Here is a 24,730-nt window from a genome sequence, read left to right on the forward strand (position 1 = left end):
TCAGCTGGCTTTCAGAAGCAAGGACCGAAACTTTAAAAGTTTTCCCCATCGTTTTCCTTTACCCAGAATTTTTTAACATGCAGTTTAACATCCAATTTAGTGAGACATATACCTTCAGCATGAAAGCAGCAAAGAAACATAAGCAATGTGATATTCTGCATATACATACGTAAAAGACAAGTTAGAACTGTAACAATAAAATGGCAATGAAGAACTCATGAAAGAGTCATGTTACACAGATGTGGATATCATGACAGAATACTGGTCCTCTTAGGAAAGATGGAATTTCTCAGGATTAGTGAAAACTAAGTGTTAATTTTTATGGGCATGGCTATTTCAACTGTCAATTTCACCAATACTACACCGTGTACCTAGTGTTTATTCAGTAGCAGCAGTATGCAGTAAAGTGGTTTCCAAAGCTTCTACATCACATTTTGCTTTCCAAAAACTCACAGATAAAGACCTGTTCATTTTTCCAGGCAACACTGAATTCAAGCACACAATGGCTGTGCTAGTTAATACTCAGGATGTCCTACTTCCTTAAATTTCCTTATCATGTGTGCTTTCCTGTGGCAGCCAGCATCTACTTGCAGTTAAGAAACCTGAAGAGTCTGAAAGCACGTGCAAGAGCTGACTCAACCTTCCTGAAAATATTACCTGCTGGTTAACTAAAGCATCTCTGCAGCAAAACATGTATTAATCATACAGTGGTACTGAAAAACCAACACAAAACAAATGGCTACTACTCTTCAGTCCAAACTGTCCGTCCCCTGTTCCCTCCTCAAAAAAAGGTTCCCCTCTGTTCTACTGAAATTCTTCTGTAGTCACACCTTAATGCTTTCTGGACAATCACAATGTTAAATGACTGACTACATTTGTTTACCCTTCCTTTTCCGGGGAGGGGGGAGGAAGAGGCAAGAGAGGGGAGGGAAGAGAGGGATATCAGGGAAAATAAATATAATTACCTTGTGCCAATTCAAAGATAACGTGCTTTGTCGATTACAAAACCAAAATCACCTCTTCCCAAAAAGCTGCATCTCCCCCCAGTGAAGCAACTTCTCCCACAAATAGGGTAAATCATTTTTGAATATAATTTCTGTTGTTTTTTAATGCTATAGTGCTCAGCTAAGTCCTAGTCCAAAATGAGGGACCCACAGTGGTAAAGTGTCACCTAAGGCCCTGTAGAAACAAAGGGGTTAACTGCAGCCACCGACCTTTAAGTAATCTTTAAGGTTGCACAACACCCTGATCACTCAAGTTCTTTAAAGACAAGTAGTACTGTATTACTGTTTTACTGTTGCTTCTGATCATTCCTATTTTTAATCAGATTTGGGAGTCAGAAACAGTGGTTTCTTACAGGACAAGAATGATCTATTGGGGCACAGCACTGGGCCAGAACAACTGTTAAGTGTCACAGACTCCAACTCCTGTGCAGGCGTTCAGGTCAGGTTTCCTTCCTACCACTGCAATGGGGCCTCTGCAAAGAGGTGCTTGAGACACCAGAACCATGTCCCACCCCGTGCCGAATGTGTCTGGCTTCCAACCTGCACGGAAGGCGCACGCACTCAGAGGGAGCCTCTCCCTTGTCCACCTGCCACTACAGGAGCAGTGTCACAGTGTGTACAGGGCCTTGCTCAGTGAAAGACTGCTTTGTGAGACGATAAGAAACCCCAATGTATAGGTAGAGACACCCAACAGCCCAACATCACTTGGTTTCACACCCCCACCTTTCAAGGTATTTTATGAACGTAAGGACATGACCCTTTCTAGTGATATATGTATGCAACTGACCAGGGCAAAGTAGGTAATACACACCATGTAAAACTGCAGACGGTAGTGTTTCTTCACTAAGCTCAGAACAAACATGCAGAAGCCTGTAAAACAAAGCAAGCATAGTTTGTACTACTGAATGTGTAATGACACTGAACCACCATACACCAGTAATTCTCTTCCCTTGGAGCAGTCTCCAACCTGCCTGTTTAGAGCACCTACTTCTGTTCGGTAACCACAGGCAGAGAATCCTTCTCACTAGAGCAGAACATTTAATTGACATCAGTAGGAAGCATCCGTTTCATTACTTACAAGGTCACATCATGGACATCAATTTTAGGGGATGAGACCATCACCTTTAAAAGGTGCCCAAAGCCAGACCAACAAGCTTGATTTGAATGACAAACAGGAAATAACCTGAAGGTGAACACCAGCTCACCCCTCTACCCCAGAGAGGCATACAGCTGCAGGCAACAGAACCTTGAGGCATGGGTGCTGCAGAGTGCAGATTCCAGGGAGACATATCACCCCTCAACTTGGGGGGCATGCAGAGTCCTGGCCTTCCCTATGACAGCGCCCTGCAGGAACGAGGCTGGTGGCCACCCGCAGGACCCCTGGCCTCCCACTGGGTATGTGGCTGCTGCCTGCTCTCCCCCTCCTCGTCCTTCAGCAGCCATGAGCATTAGTTGTGTTAGGTTCCTTGGGGAGAAGCTGGCTGGAAAAGGTCAGATTGTGTCTTGCAAGGCTGGTTGCTAGTTTGTGATCTAAGCATGAAGTAGAAGCTTTGTTTGGTTTACAAAACAGTAGCAGTAGACAAAGTTCTTTATGAAGATCAGGTTTCTTCATCTATTTTACAAATACTTGCAGTGTGGCAGTCTCCCCATTTCTTAGGTCAACCTGAGTCTTCAGCTGATTACTTTTAAGGCTAAAGTAACATTAACGTTGTGTTTCTGAAAGCCACATGGACTGCATTTACTTGTTCACAGACACAGGAAGGAGGCTGTTAAAGAACTCTTTCCCTGGACTGGGAGGAACATTTATCCATGAGGCAAGCAAAAGAGTATCTCACAGACAAAATAAAGTCTGAGGCCTTTTGAATAAACACTTTATAATATAATCACACACCTTATTGCTGTAGCCCTGGCAGAACACTTACACAATAAAGCATTAACCCATCACAGTAATGACACATATAAGCCATTTCCACAAACTGACAAACTACTCTTGATACATTCAGGTACTGAACCCAAATTCTTCTGCCATCAAAATTAAATCATGTTGACTCTTAATGAGTACTATTAGCTCAACCTTCCAACAAGCATCAACTGTTTTTTAGACCACTACCTTCTTCTAGGTGAATGCAAAATTTATACTCATATTTTGATGATAAAAGTGTAAATTTCCTCCAACAGCACCAGAAAAAGAGTAATAGAGTCGATAGAGCTAAGAAGCTTTTTTCTTAAAAACAAAGCAAAACAAACAGGCACAGAAATAAATGCAGCACACTGTTCTTCCATTTCTGCCATTTCCTTCACTTACCTGCCAGATAGAGTGCAAAAGATATAAACCTGTGGTAACGAATTAGAAACTGAAGCTGTTCTCTTCTCTGAACAAATGTACCGAAGTAATCAGCCACAGTTTCCCCGTAAAAAAAGTAGTTGACACAAAGCAAAAAGTACCTAGAACAGACGAAGCAGCTGTTACTTAAACAAGGTAATACATCGTTGTGTCATTCATTAAAAACAAAAACAAAACAAAACAAACAAAAACAACAACAACAAAAAAACCCTCTCCCCTATCCTCCCACCCAACACACAAAAAGAAAACCCAAAAGGTGGAAAGTGAAAAAGGTTCACAATGGAAACAAAATGCAAGTACCATTCCATTCTTTCACTTTTAGCAAGCAAATTTTGGTTGTTTATTTCTTCTACAGCAACCACACTAGAAAAACAGATATTGCAGAAATCCTTTCATACAGAACTACTTGTGCTCCACACTTGGGCAAGTCCTTTTGAGATATTCTCAAAGTACAGAACAATATCTTGCATCTGTTCAACTGAACAAAACTTTGATTTTAACTAGCACGGCAACAGGAAAGTTGATTTTGAGCTCCATGTATGCAGGTGACTGTGGTTAAATGCCAAACCAGACAAAGCGGTACAGTGCACATCCTCTAAGAATTTTGGCAGGACTGCAGTCATAAATACCTGATTCTGTTGCAGCAGTAGATCCAGAACCCACAGAATAATACAGACGATAGACAAGTCCTACTGATAACCCAGGACTGAGCAAAGGGAACCAACTAGCTTGTACAGAGAGCTGACAGAATAAATTGATATTTCACAGTAAAATTGCTTCTTAAAGTGAAGAAGCAATGTGACAAGAGGCAGGAGTACCTTGGATCACTTCAATTAATTGAACAAACAAACAAAAAAAATAAAATAGGTCAGGTCTGAACAATTATGTCCTCAAGCACCTTAGAGACAACATGTGCCCAATATCCTCCTAAAATACTCCCTCTTATCAAATGCCTTCATCTCTCCTCCCAGAACTCAGAAGTAGAAATCTTTTCCCCAGCCCTACAGAGCCCTGCATAAGCAGGGCATTGCCACAACTATCTGGGATTTGCCAGTAACATTAATTATATCTTCTGGCTATCAAAAGATCCCTCGACACCTCTTTATTTATTCACTCCCGTGATTGCGATTAAATGCAAAATGAGTGAGGATTTACAACTTGTACATGATGATTTTAGTTACTTATGCGTGAAAAGGAGCGCTTCAAAGTACCTATTTGGTTATTTTCTTACACAAAGGTAAATACAAAAAAAAAGTCAAAGCTGTTCAGATAATACTGATCAGGTGATTATTTGGCTATGCACATTTTTAGGTAGCTTTCAGATGTTTAATTCTGACTTCAAGTATACATACATGCACACAGAGAATCCTGCAGTAGAAACAGATGTCAAGTTTTCCATGTGCACACAATCTACAAAGCTATCCTTGCACCACAACAGGATACAAAGAATGAAGAGACTTAAATTTCAAATCTCTACTTATTGATGGTCTTGTTTGCTACTCACCAGCTGAGGGATCTAAACCATGGTAAATCATAGGAGTGATAGACTCTGTAACCTATAGTAATGATCTCATGGAAACATTTCACTTGGATGCTCAAGACCTAAAACAAAAAGAAAAAAGCTATGCAGATACACTATAGTTGTTTCTTGAAGGCTGTGCGGAGTACTGCAACCTGTGTTAAGGGGAAAAAATTATTCTGAATCCAAATTCCATGCAGAAAGAAGGCAGCTTCCAAGCAAGAACACAGGGAAGTACAGTTGTTGAGAAAAGGCATACTGGGCTAGCTGCAAGAAATCCCTCCAGAAATAAGGGAAAGCTCCTTACTTTTCCTCACCAAAGCAGTTTGGCAGCAGGAAGTAAAAATCATTTCCTGTAAAGAGTAGGCTCTTCTACTACTTTTGGTTACATTTAATTTTTCAATTTCAGCAAAATTTTCAAAGTCCAGTGGAAAAAAAAAAAATGGATTCTGCAACAGAACGTGGACAGCCAAGTCTTCCATTTGCAAGAGCCTCATTAAGGGTAAGCATGTGCTGCTAATTAGCACTGATGAGAAGAGGCACTGCTCACCTAGCGCAGGTCCAAACGTCACACCCTGCACAGCCTCCATGTTGTTTGTCATCTCATAGTGCTGTGCTTGTCTGTGCAAGTCTGTAAGTGTGTCCTGTGAGCTGCTGCACTCTGAAGGTCTCAGCCAGTTCGCCTAAGCCATAGTCACCAAGGAGATGACCTTGCCCCAATACCACATATTTCCAAATATGGGTCAGCAGTAATCCTGTGCAGAGGCTGGAGGATGAACCTACCTACACCAACCATGCGTATCATCACACCAGGCTTTGCAGGATTTCTCTTAGCACATGCGCTCACGAACACATTTCACCTTGCTCAACACGTAACCACAGCCTATAGGGTATCACATCACCTTAGCGAGTTAACTTTGATGTCTGTCCATCTCATGCTCTCTCGTCTGATTTGTCTACATTATAAACCCAATCACTACACAAAACAGCACCAGTAAAGGATTACGCCTTAAAGTGGAAAAGGACATTTGGGGATGAAGGCATGGAAACTTGTGCGTGTTACCTCCAGACAAATGTAAAGTATATTCTCAACCTCTGATACAAGTCTTACAGCTTCTCTTCCCAGCTTAGCTGGACTTCCCTACAAGTCTCCAAACATTTTCCATCTCAGTATTAAGATTTAGTTTTGGCACAACAAAAGTTGTGACAATTTAAGTTATGTGATTCCAGTGAAATAAAATAATTCATGAGTAGAACTGTTTTATTCCTCCATTCCTTTTTACATGGTAACAAACGTCAAATTGAGAAACAGTTGATTACATTAGAGAACCATTCTGAGTTTTGTTTTATAGTCAAAAGGAAGAGTTCTATATTATTTCTATACTAGCTTTTTGGTTCATCTCCTGGCAGCTTTGCCCATGACTGCAGTCTTCGAGCATACTATGAATACACCAAATTGAACTGCAAACTGTTTGTGCTCCAGTTCTCATTCTGGAAGTGTTATACTTAAAAAAAAAATGTGAAAAATGCCTCTACAATGACCTACACTGTAATGAAGCTTTGAGTGTATGACGAAACAAGAAAACAAAGACATCGTCCACCAATGAAACTGTGAATTACAAGCTTGTGTCATTCTTCTGACAACAGGAAATACAAACTAGACTCATTCAGACAGGGACTCTAATACAGGCCATAATACTGGTGAACAAGCATTCTGGTATCTCAAGACATTACCATCCAAAAGTGTTTCAGAGTAGGCATGGGGAAAAAAAAAAAAAAAAAAAAAACTATTTTGCAAATTTAGTCAAAAATCAAAGCAGCTACTCACAAGCATTAATTTCAGTGTTCTAGAAGCCACATCCCTGTTTGTTGCTTGTCATGACTGGAAAAAATAGTTAAACCATTACTCACTAAGAATACCAGCCATAAAAATGATGGGAAGAGGTAGTATGCAGTGTGTATGAATGTTACGATGATATTTGTTCAATTCATGGCCTAAAAAAACATTTTATCTCTGCACCTTGGACAGGCACCTATCTCCATTCTATGGATAAACCCTAGAGAGCCCTGGAGAGAAGCAAGGAAAGAGAAGCAAGGAATTAACAGAGCATGAGTGAGCAAAGTCTTTTAGAGCCAGGCACTGCCGGCAGACAAGAGCTGCTTGCTTTTCTCAGCCTGAAAAATGGAACTCTCCTTCTGTGTATTTCAAGCAAGTCTTAAAGAGGGTACGAGAAGGTAGTGGGAACAAGCCAAGCAAATGAATGACATTAATCTCATAAGCTTCAATGTAAAGAACTGTTCAACTTATTTAATTCCTACCTAATTTAAGTAGCTGAGAAGGCATTCATCCACAAGGTCCAATTGAAAACTCTTCCAATTTTTCAAGAATACTTGTATTTACCAAATTAAGAGACAAAATGTTTTCTGTAATGTCTGCACTTGACTTCCACCTATTTCTTATGCATGACAAGGAGATGAAGTAACTCTTGCACAATAGAAGATTTTAAACAAGCTTACCAGAAGCATCAGCATGAAAGATCCCATGTATATTATCAGAAAAAACACAGAAATCATAGCTAGAGTTAGAATTCCACGAATCCACCAGTTCTTCCATCTGCCAAGAAAAAAGAGAATAAAAAGCAACCAGTAAGAATTAAATATAATGGCCACTTCCTTCCCTAACCAAAGACTCAAGTAGATGGTTACCAGAAGGAAGACCAGGCTTCTTGCTTAATAAGACACACAGTAAGAAACACAGAACCAAGCAGCCAGCCACCTCACGAGGGGACACAATAAAGAAAGCCAAGTGAGCCATCTTTCCTCTTCCCCATCCCTCTCCTCCCCACAAAATGCCTTCATTTGCCATCTAATGCATCAGCCCCTCCTTAAAGGTTCTGTGAAAATACATCATGATCCCCAGGGAGCATTTCACAGCAGGAGCCATGGGGAACCAGCCACATAAAGGCTTACCCATGAAAGAAAGGCTACCAGGAAAAAAGCATAGAAATCTTTGAGGACTGGCAGACAAAACCAGGGGATTGCTGACTGCCTATGTTAGCAAAGCCGCTGCTTTGCCAGGTAAAGGAATATCTGTTGGTCTTATCTGTTGATACATAGACTGAACCACCACAAATGTTTATCTAAACTGTAGCTAAACATTGTGGCAATTCATTTAGAAATGCTCACATGGGCAATCTTCATGTCCTATGCAAAAAAAATTGCACTAAACAGGCTGAAGCATAAACATATCAATCATGATATCAAATAAAAATTTAGTCTTTAATTTTCATGTAGATCAAACAAAAATTAAAACCTCAATACAATCAGTAATAATTTTATTCACCAGCTCTCAAATATGAGAGCTTGTTTGTTTTACTATACCTGGCAGACAAGCCCGACAAAGCCCTTCTGAGGATTTCTGGAGTGCTGTCTATTGATGAAGGAACATCTGGAACATCACAATCATTTCTGAGATCCAAATCATCAAGTCTTTCAATCAAATCTGCTTCCTATGACCAACAACAACAACAAAAAAAAGGCAAAGCACACTAAACAAACTCAACATGCAATAATATTAGTTATTTCATAAAATAGTATGCAGTCACAAGCTTATGTCTTACGTGGTGATGCAGGAATTATCAGTTCCTCAAGTCAAGACAACTATGATGTAGTACTTAAACTATAAATACTGCAGTAACACTGTATTGGCATGTAAATACTATACTGACATGTCTTCTAAGGCCAGTATTCAGATGCTGTAACATGACCTGCCATGTTCAAGGGCACTTCACACCCTCAGCACTCTTTCTACCCACCTACATAAGCATAGGGATCTATGTTCTCAGAAATACTACGAGTGACATAAAACATGGGTTTAACAAAAATCCCCAACTCTCTAACATACTCCCTCACCTTCATTTTAACTCATCTTCTATGGAAGAAGGTCATGGCTCTTCTGGTCTTGTTGCATGAAGAAACTAAATGGAGTACCTGACAAAATAGTTCCATTCCAGAGCAAGAAGAGGTTGCTGTCACAGTCTCTCATATTTTTATTGTGGGGAACTTGATCACTCCAGCTTGAAAATACATGATACAATAACAAACTATAAAGTGACCAGATATGCTATGGACACAATATTATTCAGAATAATCTCTTGGTATGACCCCAGCATGGCATTGTTTCTTCACCATTCACTCATGACCACTCAGGAACACACCTAGACAGAACTTTCAGCATAGCAAAGACAAAAAAATAGGCAGTCTAGTGTACAAATTCTCATCAACAGTGAGAGTGAACTGGCAACAGGTTTTTTTTCTCCCCTCAGTAGCAGCTAACACTGAACATGCTGATTTACTTCATCCTTACATGACCAAATGCTTAACTCTTGGCAGTTGGAATGCTGCTCAGCTGTAGCACAGCAGGGAGCAGCAGAGCTGTCTCTGGCAAGGGCTGGGCTTCCTCATGACCTCTTGGGCTTGCCTTACCTCCTCACCATCCCAAACAGCCTCCAGCCCATCCTACATAACCAGCTTCATCAGCTCCTAACAGCTCTGGGGACCATGAAGTAACTTGGCTGACCAGGAATCTTCTTCTGGAGCTTAGGCAGAAAAAGAAAGTGTACAGCTGCTGGAAGCAGGGTCAGGCAACGTGGAAGGAATACAGGGATGCTGTTCATGTTTGTAGGGAGAAAATTTGTGTGGCCAAAGCCCAACTAGAGTTTAAGCTGTCCAGGTCTGTGGAAGACAATAAAAAATGACCTTTTAAATATGTGAATAGAAAAAGGAGGACCAGAGAAAACATAGGTCCACTACTTGATGGGGAAGGTCACCTCACAGACAAGGACTTAGGCAAAGCAGAGACGTTTAATGCCTTCTTTGCCTCTGTCTTCAGTGCTGATGATGTGCTTCCGGACCCTGGGTGACCATGACGGTGGGAATGACAAACTCCCAACCAGCCCTGAACGCGTAGAATTTGCTGCCCCACCTGGATCCATACAAGTCCATGGGTCTGGATGGGATCCATCCCAGTGTGCTTAGAGACCTGGCTGACATCATCGTGGGATGTCTCCCCAGGGATGTAGCCATGGCACCAAGCCTGCCAGAGTTCAAGAAGTGTTTGGACTGTGCATAGTCATACGGTCTGAATTTTTGGGTAGACCTGAATGGAGCCAGAAGTTGGATTCAATGATCCTTACGGGTCCCTTCCAACTCAGGATATTCTGTGATTCTATGAACTGTACTCGAAACCTTTTCCACCAGTGCTGTACTGTGGTTTCTAACTCTTCCTCTCTTTCCAGCCTCCTCGTCCCAGATCCCTGTGGGCTGTTTTCTTTGCTTGTTTATCCTCAACCTATTTCCACAAACAGGTCAGCTTTTGTTTCCAACTTGTCCTTAATACTATTATTTTCTTCCTGAGTCTTGAGTATTTTTGGCATTTTGGAAGAGAGTAGACATACCTCCAACTCCACATTAAAACACCACAAAACTAATAAGGCCTACAGTCCAAGCCATCACAGGGTTACTCTCTTTATAGCCTTCAGCCTTTCCTCTTAATCTGCTGGCCTTTGGGAAGCTGGGCTTGAACATAATCACAGCCTCAACAGCTGATGACCTCTGGGAGTAACCTACGCCTAAAAGACAAGGCTTGCCAAGCCCTAGTGTCCACGATCAAGGCTGTGCCCCAAAGTTTGCCCAGCAGCAGGCTGAACTGGGAGAGGTTTGGGTCAGGGGCCTGGTGGGCTCAGTAGCCTGGCCCATGGCTGGGTGGTGGCAGGAATTGGCCAGGGTGTTGCAGGCCTGGCCCCGGCCTACCCTGCAAGCCCAGCACTGGAGGTGGCATGTAATTAATGGGCATGTCTGTAATTAATGGGCATTACTGTACTGCAAGTGTGGCCCAGGCCTCAGGGAGGCTGTCGAAAATGCAAGTAACCAAACAGGAATTCATGTGCTTGCAGCCTTAGTATTCAGACATTTTCTTCCGGTGTTGTAGTACTATTCCTTAGGAAATCAACTACAGACTTTATAATGAGAAAGAAGAGGGGAGAGAGGGGAGAGCCACAGGCCTTTTGCAAAGTCACATTCCAACCACTACAATCTGCACCTGAGTACAAAAAGCTATTTGTACAGAACTAGAGGACACTACCTGACTGCTGATAATGGGCAGTAATCCTGGCCCTAAAACCACAACTTAGAGTCTTCAGTATTAATCCTTGCTTGTGCATAGCAGAGGTGCTCTCTCCCTTAAGAACTAAGAGAACTTAGTTCTCTTAGTTTTCTGGAGAACTAAGGAAAACCCCAAGTCTTTTGATGCATGTCGCGCTTTCAGTATTGCTGCACATGGTTCCATACTCCATTGCTGTTTAAGCAGTCAAAATACATATGCTTAGTTTTATTCCTCTGATATGTAATACAATTTTCACTTATGCTCCTAATGAGAACCGATTTTTTAGATTTCCCAATTCTGGCACCTCAGTTGTGGCATTTCTCAGAGCACCTGAACCCCTTAAAGAACAAGTCTTCCTGTGCTCACCTGAGATGTATTTCTCAGTAGTTTGCTGCTGCTACAAGGACTTGGGCTGATGCAGACTTCAAGTTTTATATGGCTGCATCTGTTTACCTTTTTTCTTAGCTTTCATCTGCTAAAACAACTAGTGGGGGATAAACCATGAAACTGTATCTTAAACTTACCTCTGCACCTTACCTCAACAATGACCTTGAGTACTTGATTTTCCATTTCATGCTATAACAGCCACAAATGTTTCCTGAATAAGGCTTTTAATTTGCTGGGTCAGAGGCCAAAGAGGAAGCTGTTGACTAAAAGCTAATTATCATCTCTAGCATAAAAAGTGCTGTAAAAACCCCATGACTGGTGGACAAGCTCTTCTTATTATTTGTTTTCTTAGTTATATGATTGAATGAAACATTCCAGTTTATAGCCAGGAATAACAACAATCACTGCAACAGTAAATGCTAACATAATCACTACAAATGCCCTCACAAAGGAAAAAGAAAAAAAAAAAAACAAACATCTACATCAGTCTTGCAATTTCATTTTGACCTTGTAGATGCAGTTTTGGAGCTCAGTATAAAACCCAGCACCCCTTCCTTCCATTCACTAGGTCTGGGATTAGGCGAAGCAGAACGCACTGTAACAGCCTCTGTATGAGGGATGACAGATGAAAAGCTATGGTTTTCATGCCGTGGGTACCCATTTGCACATTTTGCCAAGGTTAAGCAAAACCAGCCCAAGTTGCACTCTTTTAATGACTAAGACACCTTACACTTCTCTTCATTTGAAGGCTCATGCTCCTTCCAAAGAACCCATCTGATCAGCTCAAAAAGGACAAATCCAACAAGGCTGAGATGATGCAGGCCTGATGAGTACAGGGAAGAAGGCAAACCTGACAATTCCTTGGTCACTACCACAAGCTCAGCACGTAACAAACACATGTAACTGACACTACAATCCTCATCGGTTTCCAGAATTTGTCAGCTGCCCCAAAATGAAGGTGTGTTTAGTTGTAGGGGTTTGTTTTGATGTCATGTTCCTAAAAAAAAAAAAAAAGGCAAGCCTTCCATCCTTAAGCAAGAACTTCTTTACTGAAAGGGTTGTTAGGCATTGGGATGGGCTGCCCAGAGAAGTGGCTGAGTCACCATCCCTGGAGGTCTTTAAAAGACGTTTAGATGTAGAGCTTAGTGATATGGTTTAGTGGAGGACTGGTTAGTGTTAGGTCAGAGGTTGGACTAGATGATCTTGGAGGTCTCTTCCAACCTAGACAATTCTGTGATTCTGTGAAATAGTTGGCCTTAAAAAGGAGGGCCTCAAACAGTCAGGAGACTGTGCCTCCCCAGCAGGAGGTCTGACCAGGAATTAAGCTTCCATGTGGATTTCTGCTTGCTTTCCAGCACCTACAAAAATACAGCCATGTGTCATGCATAAAAACCCCAGATCTGTGAGCCTATCATCCTCTAAAATAACATATTTTAATTGCCATTCCATACCACACATTCTTCACTGCAATTATCACGTGCTGAGCAAACCATGCACAAAATTGTTCTTGTTACTAAGGCACTTGCAATATTCTGTTAGTACTGTTTTTTTTCCAGGACACACTAAGAAACTCACAGGTAGACTGCTAATATGTTTTTCTCAGACAATACAGCATCACCTATGTTAAGAAGAAATCAAGACAGACATTTTCCAACAACTTATCTGGGGAAAAAAAAATGTTAAAGCAAAATAATTTAGTTATTGTCATTTTACCAGTATAAGGATTACTTTAGTTTTCTTCTCCAGTACTGACCTTTCTGCAGTCTCTACCCCAAGTGTTACACTGAAGTCAATAGTTCAGTGAGAGCACCTTGGAGCATATTTAATGAGATGTACCTTGATACCTTCCTCTTAAGTCAGGCTATCAAAGCATCAAGATCCTGAATGATAAAACCTTGTTTTTCCAAGCTGTTAAAAAAAGTACCACCACCCTCCCCCCAAAACAAACAAACACACACTTTCAGAATTGTTCACATGTAATCACAGACTTAAACCTTCACCTTCTTTTCTACCTACAGCAGTTCTCATTCACCACCACTTCCACCAAGTTACAGTTTTGGAAATATCCAGCCCTTTGATTATCTGTGAAAGTAACATAGGTAAATTTTCCTGTTTCTTCCAACACTGCCAAACAAACTGAAGTTATTTGTGACAGACTCCAATGCTCTACTCTAACAAACACTGCCATCAGGATTTTCATGCAACTCCAAGTATTTTAACAGCAAATCGTGTCTCTGGGCAGCAGAGTACTCATGAAGGTATGTTGACATTGTTAGTAAAAACATGCCAGGCACGCTGCAGCAAATAGGACAGGAAAGACCTCGAGATCTCTCCTGCACACTGTAGCACAACACAAAGCAACAACAAACTCATGGAATCGCCAAGGTCCACAGGGCAAAGGCAGGCCAATAGGAATTCTGCAGCCATCAGCTTGGCAGGGCTGCGAGCAGCTGAGGACACAGCCATGCAGAGCTCGGGACGTCGGGAAGAAGGTTCACAAAGGGCACACCATGTTCACGCGAAACCAAAGAAGTTGCCTTTTACTTGAAAGTAAGGAAGTAGAAGTGAATACTGAACTTTTCTGCGTACCACTAAGAAAAAGAACCGATGGGGGGTGGGGAAAAAACAACTTTACTTAAATTCATGAGGAAATGAGCATCTCTGGACCTAGTAAGCATAACAAGAACAGCATCAGCCTACTGAAAATAGCAACTAAAAGTCTAAGAGATAAAAGCCTCCCGACATACTCAGAGTTCTTGGAGCTCTTGCGCAAACACAGAGCACTTCTCTACCTTGGCAAACAAGGTTCTTTCAAGCACGTCCCTTTTACCTATCTGGAATACTGGATGAATCGGGTCAGCAACAGTTGCATAAGTACTGAGCAGTTTCCATGCGGAAGGAGACGTCCAAGTTTTCTGCTCTAAGTGTGGGAAAGGGTCATGTTTCTCAGCTGTGAGGTAGGAACCAGTGGCAATGCACTGCATCACAGCTACCCTGAGCAGCTGCGGAGGAAGGGGCGAGTTTCGGGCCCAATCGCCATGCAAAACAGGTGATCTGCACACAACCAAGCGAAAACTCACTATTCACATGCTGGAAAGAAGTGAGAGGCAGAACAGACAGACAAGCACCTATGGATATGTGTAGTGACGCATCTGTGAATCCTGATGTCCCAATACTTTCCACCAGGTCCCCTACTGTACACTTTACCCAAGTTCTCTCATTTACAAGAGACCCAAACTGCGACCTACACAGCACTCAGCACAGACAGCTGGCTTATCTTTCCAGCCGGCCAAGGGCACTACAGACAGCTTAACACGGAAAATAAATCCTTGCTGTCATCTTACTGTGCAACACCTCCAGCAGACACCCAGAGGGTGCCCTCCCGACACCGCACGGAGCCCCCCGGCCCGGAACGGCTGAGGCACGGCTCCTGCCGAGGCGGCCGCGCAGCGCCAGGGCCCCGCCGCCCCCAGCACCCGGCTGCTGCCTGCGCCCCCCCCGCCCCGGCGGCCGTTACCATGGCACGGGCCGGCCCCAACGGCCCCGCCGCGCCCTCACCTGCTCGCTGCCTTCCTCCTTCTCCTTCTCCTCCTCCTCCTCCTCCTCGCCGTCCTCTTCGGGGGCCGCCCGCCACCGCCGCCGCCGGGCCGCCATCTCGGGGAGCGGGGGGGGGGGGACGCGGCGCGGGGTCCCCGTCCGGCGCCGCTGGCGTCCCGCGGCCTCTCCCAGGTGCGCCCGGCCCGGCCCCGGCGCGGGGCGGAGCGGGGCGCGGCAGCGAGCGGGGCGCCTCCCTGCGGCCTGCGGGTGGCAGCGGGGGGTGGCGGTGCCCCCCTCGTCCCGCAGCGGCAGGGAAGGGGCCGGGGGAGGAGGAGGAGCTGGGACAGCGGGGGGGAAGCCGCGCCGAGGGCTGGGCCCGAGAGGGAGGAGCGGCAGCGGCAGGGCGGGCTGAGTCAGGGCGCTCGGGGAGAAGCACCTGAGCGGCTGGTGACAGTGGGGCGAGGGCGTGAGCAGCCCCACGGGCAGGGCCGCGACGGGACGGGGAATGAGGGACGCGGGGAGCAGGCAGGGCCTGGCCCCGCTCGCCTCCGAGCCGGGCGCCCGTGCAGGCGCCCTACAGCTCCGCCCGCGGAGTGCGGGGCTGAGGGAGCACTGCCCAGGCTGCCAGGCTATGCCACGGCACGGCCCCGGGCCCCAGAGCCCCGTGGGGCTGGGGCTGTGGGAGCAGGCTGGGAGCAGAGCCTCTGCTGCTGCCCTGCCTGCGTGACCGGAGCCCTGGGGAGCTCTGCGGCACGGCTGGTTGGACTGGTCGGGCGGGAAGCGCCAAGCAACGCCCTGCTGCTCAGCTTCCCCCGGGCTAATTACCCGATTTACCTGCAATGTGGATATCTCCCAAGTGTTTAGGCCCTTCGTGGGCCACGCCTGCCCTGCTCACCCATAGCACACAGCTCCCCACTGTGCACCTCGACCTGTGCGCAGAACAGGGAGTTCTCTGCAGGCAGGCACAACGCTGAAGTCCCCGCATCAAAACACTTACATAAGCCCTGTGCTGAAACACGTGCGCAAGCCGTGCTTGGGCACCCAGCAGAAAGCAAAGCTGGCACGGGGCTGCTGTATCCTCTGCACACCATCAGCAAGCCCCTGTTGCAGGAGAGAAGTGGAGCAGATCAGCTCCCTTCCTGCTGCAGCAAAAGCAACCGGAGCAAACCCATCCCCAGCTGGCCGTGAGGCTGAGGAACAGAAGTCACGGGGCTCAGAGTGCCTGCTTTTAACATCTCTATGTCTGCATGCTTAGGGGAGCCCTATCGCTGGCAGTCTTGGAAACGGAAGTTGTTTGCAGCTTTTGTCTGTTTGAGATACATTCCTACATATGCACAGAACGTGGGACACGTGGAAAATGTTGATACAGCATCGACAGCGATGTCAGACGATGTTGGCAAACAGCACAGTATCCCCCCAGGTCACAGTAATTATGAACAGTACTATAATATGCTGCATTTAATCAATTTACAATCTTGCCCTATTCCTAGATCATTACAGAGAGATACCCCTATGCTAGAGAAACGTGGAGAGCAGCGTTTCACACACCAGCCTCCAATTCTGCTGAGCGTTTGATCACTGAACCACAAGTCCACAGCCAATGCTGCCGCGCGCTCCCCTGACACGACCAAGGACCAAACCGTGGGGCTGGGGACCATGGGTGGGAGCGCTGCACCTGCGCCGGGGTGCTCAGGAAGTGCTGGAAGCCGAATTCCAGGTCAGAAGCTGGCTGTTACACAACCTATGTGCTCAAAGGTGAATCCACCTCCTCCAAAACCAAAACAAAACAAGACTCTTTTTCTTTCCTCTGAATTAATGCAGTATGAGCTCTAATGCTGTCTTGCTGGTGTGAATGTTTGTTGACAGACAGCAACACTTTGCCAAGGCCTCCTGAATAGGATCGTCCATATTTGAGTAATTTTAATCCACTGACAGCACCACATTGTTGTTTTGGGTTTAGCTAACATGCCTAATAACCTCTTCACATTTGCTAGTGTGGCATAAAAGCATCATAGTCCCCAGTATTTGTGACTGAGTTACTTGCTTGGTGCTTGCACACTTGAACTTTATAAAGTAGGATACTTGTTTGTCAAACAAACAAACAACAACAACAACAAAACATAACAAAATGGAACAAACTGGCCACAGCATTTCCAAATTAAGCACCAAAGTCTGAGAAACGCTGCCTATTGACCACTTTCCAAATCTGTCTGCTAACACCTTTACCCACTGTGGCCTTCTGTTTGGTCCAGGTGGCGGCGCACTGCACAATTACATGGGTATTCTTGATCTCTCCTCCATACCATAATTCCTGGGATGCTATAGGGGAAAGACAGGGGTGAGGTGATGGGAAGCAGTGTGAAGGAGCTGCAGCAGGGTGGAGACTGAGGAGATGGTTGGGGGCAGTTGTAGGCTGGTAGGGAAGCGACTTGGGGCACAGCCTGCAGATACCTGCCAGAGAAGCTGGCCTATGAAATGTAGCACGGATGGAAAGAGCTGTTTTCTGCTGAGTTCAGCCTAAAGCTTTTGGAGAAAGTTCACTCTTTATGTGTTTTTGGTAGGCCAGCTTCATCTTCTCAGTCTCTGCTCAGGCACACAGCTTTTCTTCGTGTAGCCAAGCACTGGGGGCACAGCCTCTCTCAGCACGTGGCGAGCAGCCAGCACCACTTCTGTTTGCAGCAGACACACTGCCTCCTGTGCTGGGTAGCAGCCCAGGCCCTGTTTCCAGCAGTGTTTTGCCTCTTTCTTACACCAAGGGAAAAACAGTTCTACAGTTTTGGCAGCAGCTTCTCCCACCCTCTGGCCAGCATGGCACTTCCACATGAACTGGTTACCGTTTGCTGGATTTGCAGAGCACCAAGCACAGCTCACGCTTGTCTGTGCTCTCTGGCACTTGATTTTGTCCTGTCCTTCTCATCCTCCTTTCCCAATGCTTTACGCCATCTCATTTATTTGAACTTCAGTACTGCCCTCCCTCTTACTTTTCAGTTCATAGGAAAGGCTGATGCAGGGTATGAGGAGGCATATCAGCATTCATTTTCAGCAGTTTGTGAAATATCACCCTCTTTTGCCAGTGATATCATCTTATTACCTTATCTCAAGGGACAGAGAGAGCCTTATGGCATGCTCAGAGTGTATATTATAAGTGGCAAGCAGTCAGCAGGATGCAACTAAGGCAAATGATAAAAAATGACAAAAACTCCTGATCTGGAAAGGTGGCCCTGTGCAGTCCTGGTTTGCTGTCATTTTGCTGTGGCAATCCTCAGATCTATGCACTTTCTGTGCTTCACAACAGTGCTCCTACACATGCACTTCTGGGAGTTTCCTGGCAGTAATCTTCCACTGGCATAGTCATAAAAAGACACTAGCAATTATTAACCAGTTATGCCTTTGCTATCTTTGTCACCTTTCTCCAGACCCTGTGGAATGGAACCACACTAGATAGGACCCTGAGCTGTTTACTAGGAGGATACGGACTGAGACAAGTGCCTCACCCCAAACAGCCATGGAAACACAATGCAAACTACAAAGACAGAAACCTGAGGCTCTTCTGTGTTAAGCTGCCAGGATTGGGGTAGAAAGCCCCTCAGCAAATCCTGACTAATGACTCATGTCATTACACCACAGCACTCCTGCTCCTGACCTCACTTCTATGCCTTGGAATTCACCAGCACGCAGGGACAACTGGCTGCAAGCCGTCTGCCTCTTTGCCTTACCTTCTGGAGTTCTGGAGAGGCAGTTGTGGGAAAGCACTCCATCCTGAATACAACTTCTGCTGGGAGCCCCACCTGCAAAGCAGGCTGGGGAAGCAAGCACCGATCAGGCCTTGCTCTGAGCTGAGGGGGGAGGAGGAGCGGGCCCCCTCCAAAGGATGGGGTTCAGCTGGGACAGCACTGGCTCTGCCCCCAAAGATTTCCAGCTCCCTCGGGGGCAGCTGATCCTCAGGCAGGAAGAGTGAGAGCTAGACGTGGATAGAGGGCCACCATGCCAAATGGGTTTCTACCGCTTCTGCTGTCATGCAGGACAGCTGTCCACATACCTGCAGCCTGCACTGCAGAGCCCAGACAAGAGGAGTCCGGAACTGTACTTTCCAGCTCATGAACTCTCTGATGCAGTGCTTTTTCCATGCAATTGCAAAGTAAAGGCACCACCTGAGACCCACCATTTGCCAGCACAAGAAGACTCTCTTTCAGCCAGCTGCTGTACCCGCATGCTCAGAAGGTGCTTTCTGTATGGCATCCCTCATGGCACCACGACAGCTAACCAAAGCTGTCAGTGGCAGAAGCTATCTCACAACAGGAAGGCATTGATAACCTGTGTGCAGGTACCTTGGGCATGGTATTCCAGCCACGGCATTCCCTGCTGCCCTCTCCTGAGCACCACGAGCAGCTCGTGCCATCTGCAGAACATGACTGCTACTGACACCAGTGGTGATGAGAAATTGGAAGGAAAGGATGAAGGTGAAGAGAAGCAGGAGCCCGTAGAGATCACCAAGAAACGTGTACAAAATAGCAGATTTCTCTGCACGGCAGGGCACAGAAGTGTATTGTATCCCAGGAACTGTTGGCAATGCCACTGCAAACTGAGGTGGGCTAGGAAAGTGCTCCTTCTGGCAACAGGCTTTTTAGTACAGGAGAAAACACAAAACATGGAACAACCCTTCTCTGCTAAGATCTGTCTTATTACAGAGCAATCAGAACATTTGTCTCCCTGCCTCCCTTGGCAGCTCCCAAGCCCGCCAGAGTTCTCTCTGCCTTCCCCATCACACCTCTGCAGCACGGGTCTGGCCTCCATAACAAAAGTCGACCCAGCCGTTGGGGATGATATGGTGCCCCGGGGTCTGCAGGGCTGGATAGTGCCCCATGTCACAGGGACAAGGGCAGCAGCTGCCTCCTGCAACTCCAGCAAGGCGTGGGGCAGCGATGCTGCACCCCTGCCGCCCCTGCCCTGGCCAGGAGCAAGAGCTCTTGCCCCTTGCCTGGTGGCACAGCAGCTCCTGCTGGCACAGGGCAGGAGAATCACCTTGTGCACCATCAGAGCTGCATCCTCCGTTAAATCCTCCCTTGCACGCGGGGTACAGAGATAGTAGTAGATGTCTGCACGATGCACCATACATCCTGTGATGTAACGTATCCCCTTTACAGTAGCCTTTCTGGGGTAAAATTGCTGCACTCCAGTAACGATGTGGCCCGATGGGAGCCGAACAGAGTGGGAAGAGAGGCAGTGGGGTGCCGGAGCTGGAGCGCGGCCAGGCAGAACAATTAACTACGTGATTGTTGCAAAAAGCACCCTGGGACCTCTAACGACCACAAGCGGTCAGGAGCCGGCTCTCACAGCTCACCTCCAGACCAGAGATGATTTATAACACCAAGGGGGAAGTAAAAGCTTTACCAGAGCGGTCCGTGCGCAGCACACATTAAAGGCAAGGAAAACGCAGGGCTCTCACCTCGGAAAACCAGAGCCAAGAGCAGAGCGGCTGCTGACAGCTCGCTAGGTGGAGCTGCGAGAACAAGGACGGGGCAGCAGCCCCGCAGCCCCACGGAGCCGGGAGCGTCCTCCCGCCGCAGGAAGCAGCTGGTGCTGCTTAACGAAGGAAGCACAATCTTTTCTTCAAAAATAACAAAAAACAACGCGCACAGAAGTGACCTTACGGAGTCTGATGCTGCGACTAATTTTTTTTTATTATTTTTTATTTTTTTGCTTTAGCTTGCATGTTCTAATCAATGCAGCCCCGTTAGCCTTCGATGTGATGGAAAATGATGAAATAAGATTTTATAAAAATAATACATATATGCACATAACGATAGCTGCTGCCGCCACTTCCTCCCCCCCCCCCCCCCCAATTTAGATAATCAATTTAACGATTTCCAGTTCCCTGACACCGGACAACCCTGTGCCAACAATTTCTAAGCAGAGCGCTCTCCGCTGATTTCCATGGGGGCTGTGTAAAGATCGATGCCCAGAGATGGCCTACTGTAAACTCGTTTTCCTCTCAGAGTGAAACAAACTGCACAATAGCTCCAGCAATGCCAGTTAAATTTCCATACAGTTTTGTTGTTAATGTGAATCCAAAGTACAGTCAGACATTAGTTTTCACCCTGATGCGTACCTGGTAAGCTGCATGGAGGCAGCACAGACATGAACTCCAGAGCTGTGTCCAGACCCGTGGGGAGTGGTGGTGGGGAACATGCCTGGGGGGTGGCTGGCCCGCGGGGGGGACACCCGGTGCCTCCTGCAGGGCCTGTGTTGGTGCCGCCATCCTCTACCTGTGCCTTGCATGCACGCTTGCCATGTGACTGGATGTTCTGCACAACGAACTGCAGTGCAAAGCAACCAAAATTGACTTGGGAACACAGCAGCTGGACAAAGAGAAATGGCAGAGATCGAATACGAGGGCTCTTATACACGTGGCCCATGACGCGTATGAGTCTGCATGACTGTTACCTGCAGGTTTCTGCAGTGGTTTCCTAGGCCAGTACCAATACAGTATTTATTTATTTACTTTTTATTGTTGTTGTTAATACATAACTGTTTTTCATAATAAATTTACAAAACCATTGTTTGTACTGAGGCTTTGCTTTGGCTTGCTTTTGAGCAAAGCTCAAAGCTCAAAGTAGCTGAGGCTACTTTGGCTTGCTTTTAGGGGGCCAGATGATAAATGAGGACCAGGCACAATCACCAATCCAGAGCACTGCTCCAGCCGAGCCCCAGTGTCTGGGCCTAACCCTCTGGGTGCACCCCGTTCCCGTTAGGGTCCCCAGTGCCACCTGGATGCAGAGCGGGTCACTCCAATGTGACCATGCTGTGGGTCACCGTGGGCACAGCCAAAAGCAGCCCCTGGCTGTGCTCTCTACTTTCAGTGAACGGAGAGGATGGGCCATGGCACCTGCAAGCCCACCAAGGGAAAGAAGTTTTCTGTGTACCCCGCAGTGCCTGGGCACCCAGTTGCTAGCTGCGCTGCCCAGTGGCACCGGGCAGGAGCACACAAACAGGAGAGTGCCAAGAAACCCTTCGTATGCCGTGGACTGAGGACACGGCTTCTCTTTTAATCCTAGCTTCCTGGCTTTCCCCCAGCAGGGATCAGTCCGGACCAACGATAACAAACAAAAAGTAAAAGTAACTATTCTGCTGCAGCACCACACATTTTCCACACTCCAGAAAGGAGAAAAACATTTTTCCCGACTCAGGAGATGGAAAATATTTCTGCACCGCGTTTAAGAAAAGAAACACTGAGGCAGCGGCTGCCATGAAGGAACCCCCAGGGACCCCCAGGGACTCCTGGGGACAAGCTGCTCCTTGCACGCTTGTCACAAATGGAGCAGGTTCTGCTTCCTCTCGATCTCACCAAAACCTCGGCCTCCGGTGCAAATTCCTGCCCCCGTTATTCTGGATGCGCTTCGGCACAAATGGGAGCACTGCTCCGGCCGCGATGCGGGGAGCACGGCGCCACAGCAGCAAAGCGACAGTGAGGCGTCCTCGGGAGTGACGGGGAACTGCGGGAAGGGCACAGGTCTCACAATCTGTCCTCGGCTGGCAGCGGGAGGCTGCTGCCCACAGAACCGACCCCGGCGCGGTCGGGCTGAGCGCATAATGCAGAGCGGTGTCGCTCTGAGGCCGGCGTCTCCACCAAGCCCCCCGGCTGTCCTCGGCACGGAGGAGAGGCAGAGAGGGCTGTACTTCGGGAAGCCCAAACGCTTGCTGCCCCCGTGGTAAGAAAGAAACGGGGGCGTCCGTGCCGCGCACGGTGCTCCCCAGAGGTCTGCACCCGAGCACGGCGCCTCCCGAGCTGTGCGGCACCGCCGCCGCATCGCCCCCTGAGCCCCCCGCCAGCTCCCAGGGCCAGCCCTCGGGGGGCCGTTCAGGCCGAGAGAGGCAAAGGAGAAGGTCTGCTGGGGGTGCCGGTGCAGCCCGCGGGGACATTTCCCCTCGGGGGCCCGCAGCCGGCTCCCCACGCAGCGACGCCTTTCGCTCGGGCTGCCGCCGGAGCCGGGCGCGCCGGGGCAAGGCTGCAGACGGTACCTCTGAGCGGTACCGAAAGTGCCGGCTCCCGAAACGTTTTCTGGCCGGCTTTGCCTCGGTTTTATCGCCCAGTGAGAGAGGACTCAGAGGGTGGCGTTTCGTGCGTGGAATTTTAATTATAATTTTAGTGTATTTTAGTGTATTATTGGCTTACAGTTTTGTAGTCTTACAAGAAATTTCTGTTTCCACATCTCCATTAAACGTCTGATTCATTTTCTTGGCTCCGGTAATACTTCACTAAAGAATCACTGTTCCGCATTAGATAAATATAAGACCGAGTGTGATTGACCTATTAACTATTTTTAATTAGCTTTTACTGTTCCTCAACTATCCCGTGTTTCTGAGGAAGCAGAAAGAGAACGAGAGTACCCCCGTGTCACAGAGCTAGCCCACAGACCCAGGTTATTCGCCAGACTTGGCAGAAGTCTGCTGCAGAGAATCTTACAACATCACAATTCTTCTGCTCTAGCGGATGTCATAATGGACACATTTGCAGCTTAAATTATGGGCGAGAGTGAACATTTTTCAATCTTTATAGCATTTTTATTCTCTGCCTTCCTTTTTGGTAATCAGATCTTGATTAAGAGTTGGAATTAGCACCCAGAAGAACATTAGGATTTCCTGGCTCAGCTCCTCTCCCCAGCCTAGGGCGGGCAGCAAACGACTCGGCTCCTTTTCAGCGTTGCTACAACCAAACGGCCTCGAAGTCCCCGTCCGTCACTTGCAGAAAGTAGCCGGCCGCTCGCTCGCAGCGGGGCACACACGGTACCGGCGGGGTACTTTATCTGCTGAACAAAGCAACGACTCCGCGCAGGATCCGCTCCCTCCTGGCGTGCGGCACCCCTCAGGCACCTGCACTCGCGACCGGCACCGCAGGAAAACAGCAAATGACCGAGCCCAGCCGTGCCGTGCCGTGCCAGGAGAGGAGTCCCTGCCCGGCGGGACGGCCGCTGCTCCAGCCGTGGCGCCTCCGTCCTCCCCTTTCCTCCCTCTCCCTGCCGCCGCCTTGCCCCGCTCCGCTCCCCGCCCATGCCCCTGCCCCTGCCCCGTCTCTCGGCGGGCCCCAGGGGCTGGAGGCAGCGGGAGGGAGGCCCCGCCGAGGGGAGGCCACGCCGCGGGCAGAAGGCGGCCGCCGCTCCGGCCCCACTCCGAGTGGCCGGGACCGGGCACGGGGAGAGAAACGAAAACACCAGGGAGAAATTTAAAGAAGGCAGAGGAAAAGATTTCAAAAGAGAAAGAAAAACGTAAAGGCAAGAAGAAGAGGGGGAAAAAAAAAAAAGGAAGGAAAAAGTAAAACCAGAAAGAAACGGAAAAAAGACAAGGAAACAGACAAAGACAAGTAGAAAATGAAAAGTGTAAAGGAAAGACAAACGTAGAGAAAAGAAAAAGCCCCAAAAAACAGAAAAAAGGGAAAGGAAGGAAAAAGGAAAAAGGAAAACGGAAGCAGAAACGAAAATAAAAAGGAAAACGAAAGAAAAGTAAACAAGAAAAAAGAAAAAGACAAATAAAAGAATAGGAAAAAATGAAAGGAAAAGAAAAAACGAAAAGGAAAAATAAAGGAAAAGCGAAAAGAAAACGGAAAAAATAACGAAAATGAAAGGAAAAAATGAAACGAAAAAGTAAAAAAGAAAAAGGCAAAGGAATAAAGAAAGGGAAAGAAAAAATAAGAGGAAAATGAAAAAAGAAAAGGATAAGAAAATGAAAAAAGAAAATGAAATTAAAAGAAAAAATAAAACGAAAAGGAAAAAGAATAGAAG

At 46.9% G+C, this 24,730-nt stretch overlaps 1 protein-coding gene and 1 long non-coding RNA gene across 3 annotated transcripts in view; one reads left to right on the forward strand and one right to left on the reverse strand.

Moving 5' to 3' along the window:
• CDS1 (CDP-diacylglycerol synthase 1) overlaps positions 1–15,657 on the reverse strand; it is a 29,412-nt gene extending 13,755 nt beyond the window's left edge. The window contains exons 1-6 of one of the 2 annotated variants that reach the window (XM_072036808.1): positions 14,976–15,657; positions 8,249–8,376; positions 7,385–7,481; positions 4,853–4,950; positions 3,310–3,449; positions 1,816–1,874 (exon numbers count right to left, since the gene is read on the reverse strand). In XM_072036808.1, the coding sequence (XP_071892909.1) occupies positions 1,816–1,874; positions 3,310–3,449; positions 4,853–4,950; positions 7,385–7,481; positions 8,249–8,376; positions 14,976–15,071 (618 nt within the window). In that variant the 5' untranslated portion in view covers positions 15,072–15,657. Of the gene's footprint in view, positions 1–1,815; positions 1,875–3,309; positions 3,450–4,852; positions 4,951–7,384; positions 7,482–8,248; positions 8,377–8,779; positions 12,403–14,975 lie in introns of those variants that run through there. The other variant, XM_013096177.5, reaches the window with a different exon arrangement.
• Positions 15,005–16,863, forward strand: LOC140002386 (uncharacterized). Its single transcript, XR_011808757.1, has 2 exons — positions 15,005–15,146; positions 16,445–16,863. It is a non-coding gene; the product is annotated as an uncharacterized lncRNA (long non-coding RNA).
• Positions 16,864–24,730: the final 7,867 nt, after the last annotated feature.

The sequence above is a fragment of the Anas platyrhynchos genome, chromosome 4 (genome assembly GCF_047663525.1).
Source record: "Anas platyrhynchos isolate ZD024472 breed Pekin duck chromosome 4, IASCAAS_PekinDuck_T2T, whole genome shotgun sequence".
Lineage (NCBI taxonomy): Eukaryota > Metazoa > Chordata > Aves > Anseriformes > Anatidae > Anas > Anas platyrhynchos.